We start from the raw sequence: 7,108 nt of genomic DNA, 5'->3' as shown, positions 1-7,108 counted from the left end.
GGTTTAAAATGGCAGTTCAAACCGCCGTTATTTCCAGGTTAAAACGGCGGTTTAAGAGTTGGTTAAAATGGCAATTTAAACCGCCATTATTACCCTCATAGAATGCATTTTAGTCGATTAAAATGGCATTTTTGAACCACTGTTTTTACCCTAATAGTGACATTTCAGTCGGTTAAAACGGCATTTTTGAACAGCCGTTTTTACCCTTACAGAATGACTTTTGATTGGTTAAAATGTCATTTTTGAGCCACTGTTTTAACCCTAACAGTGACACTTTTTTATCATTTAAAAATTCAATTTTTATCCTCATTTTTATCGGTGTTAAACAAATAATATTTATTATTAGAAATCAATACTAATAAACAAAATATTAAATAACTCATAAACAAAGTATTAAACATAATATATTATCTTAGTATTAAAAATCAAAAGTAATAGCCCCTATACAAATAAAGTATCCAACATAATATAGTTTTTTAATTATAAATGTCTTAACATGTAGTTCTTAATATATAAAATCTCCATCATAATTATAAATGTCTTAACATGTAGTTCTTAATATATATAAATGTCTTAACATGTAGTTCTTAATATATAAAATTTCCATCATAATTATAAATGTCTTGACATGTAGTTCTTAGTATATAAAATCTCCATCATAGCTTTTGATGTACTTTGTCATGATAATCTCTATCCTCGCTCCAATCCTTCCTTTGTCTTGATTATTTGCTTCTAGAGTGCTTATTTTCACACCAAACTTTTGCCTGAAAAAAATCATGTTCATTTTAATTAATTTTCGTTTCACAGCTTGGTTTATTATTATTATTATTATTATTATTATTATTATTATTATTATTATTATATATTGGAACCTGTTCCATTTTGTTATATATATATATATATATATGAATAAGCTAAGATCTATATTATTAAAACATTGTAGTATATATATATATATATATATATATATATATATATATATATATATATTCCATAACCAGTGAAAAATCTTCCCAAGTCAAGTATGAAAGAGTCCTGCATTATATTATCAATAGTACAATAGTATAAGTGATATTTTTAATTTATAGATATGAATAATAATATTGTATTTCATTATATTTCTTTATTATTTCTCAAGATTATCAATTATTATATTCCATATTACAAACCTAGCAAAAAAACACTTGCCTTATCAAGATCAGGAGAAAAGGTACTTTTCCAAGTGTACTTATAGATTTCGTCATTTCCACCAGATGCTTCGATTTCTTAACCCTATGCTTCGATTCCATATTATAAACCTAGCAAGAAAAAACACTTATAACAAGCTGCATAATCAGCAGCAAAACATTAAAATAATCAATCCATACAATCGAAATTTAATTCATCTAAAAGGGAGATATATGCAATTCAGTTTTTGATCAAATATTTTGATCAACCTTTGATATAAGTAGAACGAAGAAAAAAGTATGCAAGATAGCATGACTTTTGCTTGATGGTTAGAACAAATATCAGACAGAGTCAGAAAGGCTAGATCAAAGAATTATAGGATTGTCTAGGCACTATTTAATCTTTCAAGCTAAAGTTACATTATAATTCATCTTCCAAGCTTACTCCTTGTATTAGTTCCATTTAATGAACTCCAAAAAGTATAAAATTATAGAAAAAGACGAAGGACTTCATCAATCTGCTAGGTAACAGATAATGTACAGACCACAATAAGCAAAATCAATAAATTTCTTTTGATACAGCGAAGCCAAGTTTTATTCAATAATTACCTTAATGAAGTTAATGAAGGTATTCAACACGGCCATTGACCTCTCAACCTTATTATATGAAGCACTGCCAACTACTGTTTTTATTGCTTTATCATCTGCAGTATTGACAGAGGATTATAAATTGTAAAAACAGTGACAAATGCAACACCATCCTCCAAAGCTGATCTTCTGTTAGAACCGTGTGTTCTGTTAAGAGCCTTTGTTCCTGTAAATTGTTAACATGTAAAAGACAACATAAGAATTATGAACATCTGAAGTAATGTAACCAAGTTAATAAATGATATGAAGGTAGTGAATATAATCTTGACTTGTAAGCATGCAAAAATCAGCAAAAGGAAATTGTAAATATCAATATATCATTACATATATCATTAAACCATAAAAAGTGATTATTACCCACCAGAAAATAGATGAGTAAGCAATACAATTAGAGGAAGACCAAAAAGAAAACGGTGCCATCCCCTCATCCTTTTCATGACCGATAGATGTAGAATACAATTTTAAGGGAAACAGAAACAAGGAAGAAACTAAGATAGGTCCTGCAACACTTGCGTCTCAGCTGCATAAATGATAAAAAAAGAATACAAGTTCTTAGAAATATATTCTTCTGTCAAAAGTGATGTATAGTTGTTCATTTTGATAGAGAAACAAGTTAAGTGAGGCTGTGGTCCCCTAGTTGAGAATTTAGTATATACTCTTGTTGGGAAGAGGTTTCTTTATTGATACATAGACTCCATCATCTGGCTTGACAACTCTGCAATCATATATTACCAAAAAGAATGAAATGCATGCTTGCAAGGACTTCCAGTTGTTTGAAGAGGAACTTTCAGTTCTAATGCATGATAAGTTGATTCTTTCTAACTTGCTTGTTGGTTGTATCAATTCAATGTAAATACAAAATTCCAAAGTTTAAGTGTCTAATGGATCTAACTTGGGAGAAACCAAGAGATGCCAAGAGAGTTAATGGTTAGTAGGCCACAGGGAAGACAAATTTAAGGTCTTTATAGTTATTATTCCTATTCCTATAATGGTAAGAACATCTACATAGACCATTTTATAATTGTCTTTGTCATTGAGATTGTACCTTGAGAAAGTTTAAATCATCCTAGAACATACATTAAATGAAATAGTTTTGCATGAAGCATTGATAAAAAAGGTATTTTGCACACGTGTTGCTCTTCTGGATCATTCTACGAACTTTTCATCAACTGGCATAAAATTGCATAGGACAAGTAATCAACATACAACCTTCCACCTAAAGACCCTAAGCCATTCCACTAAACTAATTCTTCTCTCATTTAGAAATAGAAAATACCTAGGCATCAGTATCTCACGAAGCTTTAATCTTGCCATAAATTCAGCATTACCGTCAAGAATTATATCTGTCCCACGACCAGCCATGTTGGTAGCAATTGTCACGGCCCCAAGCCGACCACTCTGAACTACAATCTCTGCTTCTCTCTCAACATTTTCTGGTTTTGCATTAAGAACCTTAAACAATACAGGGACAGGGTACATTATATTATATCCAAAAAACTATCGGATTAGAAAGAACAGTTAGAAGAACAATTATTAATAACGGCATCCGGTCTTGGGCAAAGAATACACTACCCTTCTCCATTAAAGACATTCAACACAGGTAAGATTAAGAAAATAATGTGCGCTCACATCTTCCAAGATCCCCATTAAAACGAAAAAGACTTTACCTCATGTGGAATTCCAGCTTCTTTCAATTGCTCTGACAAAGAATCGCTCTGCTCCACACTGGTGGTGCCAACAAGTACTGGACGACCAGTTTTATGCATTCTAGAGATTTCTACTACAACTGCTCGCCATTTCCCACTAGTTGCCCTAAAAACTACATCAGATTCATCCTGAGAAGAAAATAAAGCCTCATTAGACATGATAAAACTCTTCAATTTTTTTATCAAGAAATATATTGCTAACATGAAGAGAAGAATGGCAGTACATGGGAGGGTAAGTGATACTCCTTACAAAAGGGGAAAACAAGCATACTATCAAATAAACAGTTGAGAGGACAAGATACTCCTTAAATATGCAAAAAGCAAGCAAACAAAAAATACTAACAATGAAGCATAACTTGATTAAAAAGGGGAATGAATCTCACATGGTTGATTAACTTGTTTTAGACCTTTGATGCTGAAATAGTGAATTGCAGGGGACTACAGTGGCTAACTAGCTCTCTTTTTTGGTATTGATAGTGGCTAAGGAGTGCAGAACAAAGCTTTCCACTCTTCTTACTATGGACTTAACCCTGCATTCAGTGTTGATCACCTGATAAAGTTGAAGTTGGTGAAGGAAATTTCATTAATGAGTGAGGTTTTCAAGGAGGCCATAGTCAACATTGAAGTGGAAGAGAAATTCTTAGCAGAATTTGAGGCAAAGAAGCTTAAGGTTTCTTGTCTCAAAAAAGATTACAGAGAACATAAGGAGGACAAAGTAGCTCAGACAAACAATCGATGGATGATCAAATCATGCAACTTCAGTTAAAAAGTAGCTCAGACACACATTTTAATAGGTATGCGAATGGTTATTTTATTTTAATAGGAACCCCTGAAGAATCAGCCCATCATATAGAGCCAAATTATCAGAGGCAGCAGTTACCTGCCAGTTGCTTCTCCAACTTTGATAATCCCTTTGATCTAAAATCCAGATGAGCAATTGACACAACAGGTAATTATAATTATAATTATCAAATTAGCTCAATTAAATTTTACTAACCTTATAATTGAATCTGTCTTTTCTTTTGGCTTTCTCATTTAAGAGTGCTTCCACATCCTCTCTTGTGAACTCTATTATGCTAGATAAAACAGACTTTGCTAGATCTTTTGGAGAAATGATCTGATAATTTACAGAATCCTTCATTCCATTTTTTGAAACCCTGCAATGATACAAGAACATATAAATTATTTGTCAAATTGATGTACTATACAATGCAAACATTAGTTGAAACCTAGAATAAAATCAAGAACAAGTTACAACCCTTTTCCTACATGTAGCGGCTAAATCAACATGTATATGATATGTATATTTTAAAGTTTGCATTTAACCTTGTTCAGCATTTTCTGCTTACCTGCTAAGCTGTTCTACAACTTCAAATTTCAGTAAGTTTACATTCATCAACCTAGTTTAGTTTATTATTCATTAAGTTATACGTAAGTTACCATCAAGAATCCTAACACTTTAATGTTACAAATGGATGAAAACCTTAAGATCTTATATAGATCTAAGAGAAATACCAGACCTAAGAGGAAACTATCAGCCAAAACAAAATTCAAACACCAACAGCAACATAAATGAGACCTTATACTTAAAAAATCAATAAATCAATCACTGTCGACATAAATAAATTCAAAAACTAAGAAGAAAATAATATCAGAAACAAAAAATAAAATCTCTAACAGAAACGGAACATAAATAAGACCTTTGGAAGAGTGAGGGACAGCGGCAAAGGCACCAAGCAGAGAAATGGAGGAACATCAGCGGCGGCAGAGCAGCGGAACACAAATTGCTGTTGATCTTGCTGCGCAAATGGCGGAATCGACTTCTCCACTCGCGATGAATCCTCACAAACAACCTTAAAAGAGAGACTTATCACAAAGGAAGGAAATTAAAGGAAAGGAAAGGAAGGAAAGAAGGAACGAAAGGAAGCTGACCTAGATCATTGCAGAGGAAGGAAAGGAAGGTGTTGATGATTTTGGTGGAGAAGACACAGAGGTCGATAAGGAGAGGAAGCTGGAGGAGACGTCACCGGAGGAGATCACCGCTGTAGGAGATGTCGCCGAAGGAGATCGACGCCGGATGAGATGTCACCGGAGAAGATCGTCGGAGAACGCAAGAAGATCGAAGATCGTTGCACAGGCCAGGAGCAACAGCGTCATGCGCGTGGTGTTTCGACTTTCATGTTTCAACCAAGGGTTTCTGAAATGTAGGATTACTAATTCTGCTTTTATACCACGTGATAACTGCGGTTCAAAACTGCCATAATTACAAAAAATGCCACAAATCCAAAAATCAATTACGGTAGTAGCAGAAAATGCCAGAATATCAAAATATTATGGCGGTTCTTGAAAGCTGCCATAATATAAATGTCATTTTAATCTCCTTTTTTTGTAGTGTCACCTCTCTTAAAAAAAATGTTTCTAATTCAAAAGAATAAGAAGTATATGAATTTTGAAAATTATCCTTGAATTTAATTTAATTATATTGATATGGTGACAATACTTTTTGTTTTCTGAATGAATGCTTAAACAGTGCATATTTTGATCTTGTTGTTTATGAATGTTAAAGTTGTTGGCTCTTGAAAGAATGATGAACAAAGAGAAATATTATTGATGATCTGAAAAATCATGAAATTGATTCTTGAAGCAAGAAAAAACAGTGAAAAAGCAAAAGCTTGCGAAAAAAATGGCAAAAAAAACAGAAAGAAAAAGAAAAAGCAAGTAGAAAAAGCCAGTAGCCCTTAAAACCAAAAGGCAAGGGTAAAAGGATCCAAGGCTTTGAGCATCAATGGATAGGAGGGCCCAAGGAAATAAAATCCAGGCCTAAGCGGCTAAATCAAGCTGTCCCTAACCATGTGCATGTGGCATGAAGGTCCAAGTGAAAAGCTTGAGACTGAGTGGTTAAAGTCGTGATCCAAAGCAAAACGAGTGTGCTTAAGAGCTCTGGACACCTCTAACTGGGGACTCTAGCAAAGCTGAGTCACAATCTGAAAAGGTTCACTGATGAGCGGATAATTTATACGCTTTTTGGCATTGTTTTTAGTATGTTTTTATTATGTTTTAGTTAGTTTTTATTATATTTATATTAGTTTTTAGTTAAAATTCACTTTTCTAGACTTTACTATGAGTTTGTGTGTTTTTCTGTGATTTCAGATATTTTCTGGCTGAAATTGAGGGACCTGAGCAAAAATCTGATTCAGAGGCTGAAAAGGACTGCAGATGCTGTTGGATTCTGACCTCTCTGCACTCGAAGTGAATTTTCTGGAGCTACAGAATCCCAATTGGCGCGCTCTCAATTGTGTTGGAAAGTAGACATCCTGGACTTTCCAGCAATGTATAATAGTTCATACTTTGCCCGAGATTTGATTGCCCAAACAGGCGTTCCAAGTCAGCTCAAGAATTCTGGCGTAAAACGCCGAAACTGGCACAAGAATGGGAGTTAAACGCCCAAACTGGCACAAAAGCTGGCGTTTAACTCCAAGAAGAGTCTCTACACGAAAATGCTTCAATGCTCAGCCCAAGCACACACCAAGTAGGCCTGAAAGTGGATTTTTATGTCATTTACTCATTTTTGTAAACCCTAAGCTACTA

At 33.6% G+C, this 7,108-nt stretch overlaps 1 protein-coding gene across 1 annotated transcript; it reads right to left on the bottom strand.

The window, feature by feature from the left end:
- Positions 1-455: 455 nt before the first annotated feature.
- On the bottom strand, positions 456-5,385 carry LOC112711201 (protein translocase subunit SecA, chloroplastic). The gene is made up of 9 exons (XM_072203166.1): positions 5,221-5,385; positions 4,518-4,677; positions 3,482-3,649; positions 3,091-3,266; positions 2,471-2,529; positions 2,176-2,334; positions 1,776-1,980; positions 1,189-1,325; positions 456-764 (listed from the first exon to the last, which is right to left on the bottom strand). The coding sequence occupies exons 1-6, from the start codon at positions 5,274-5,276 to the stop codon at positions 2,303-2,305; spliced, it is 651 nt and encodes a 216-aa protein (XP_072059267.1). The 5' UTR covers positions 5,277-5,385; the 3' UTR covers positions 456-764; positions 1,189-1,325; positions 1,776-1,980; positions 2,176-2,302.
- Between the last annotated feature and the right edge of the window lie 1,723 nt (positions 5,386-7,108).

This window comes from Arachis hypogaea, chromosome 9 (genome assembly GCF_003086295.3).
Source record: "Arachis hypogaea cultivar Tifrunner chromosome 9, arahy.Tifrunner.gnm2.J5K5, whole genome shotgun sequence".
NCBI lineage: Eukaryota > Viridiplantae > Streptophyta > Magnoliopsida > Fabales > Fabaceae > Arachis > Arachis hypogaea.
Note: the sequence above shows the minus strand (reverse complement) of the source record. Positions and strands in the feature narration are given on the sequence as shown.

Bases quoted from the DNA above. Each gene is read 5' to 3' on its own strand.
- LOC112711201 (XM_072203166.1), bottom strand. From the start codon at position 5,276: ATGTTCCTCCATTTCTCTGCTTGGTGCCTTTGCCGCTGTCCCTCACTC. The intron at 4,678-5,220 runs GTCTTATTTATG...GTATCATTGCAG, and splicing joins TGTCCCTCACTCTTCCAAAG to GGTTTCAAAAAATGGAATGA. The intron at 3,267-3,481 runs GTAAAGTCTTTT...GTATTGTTTAAG, and splicing joins AAGCTGGAATTCCACATGAG to GTTCTTAATGCAAAACCAGA.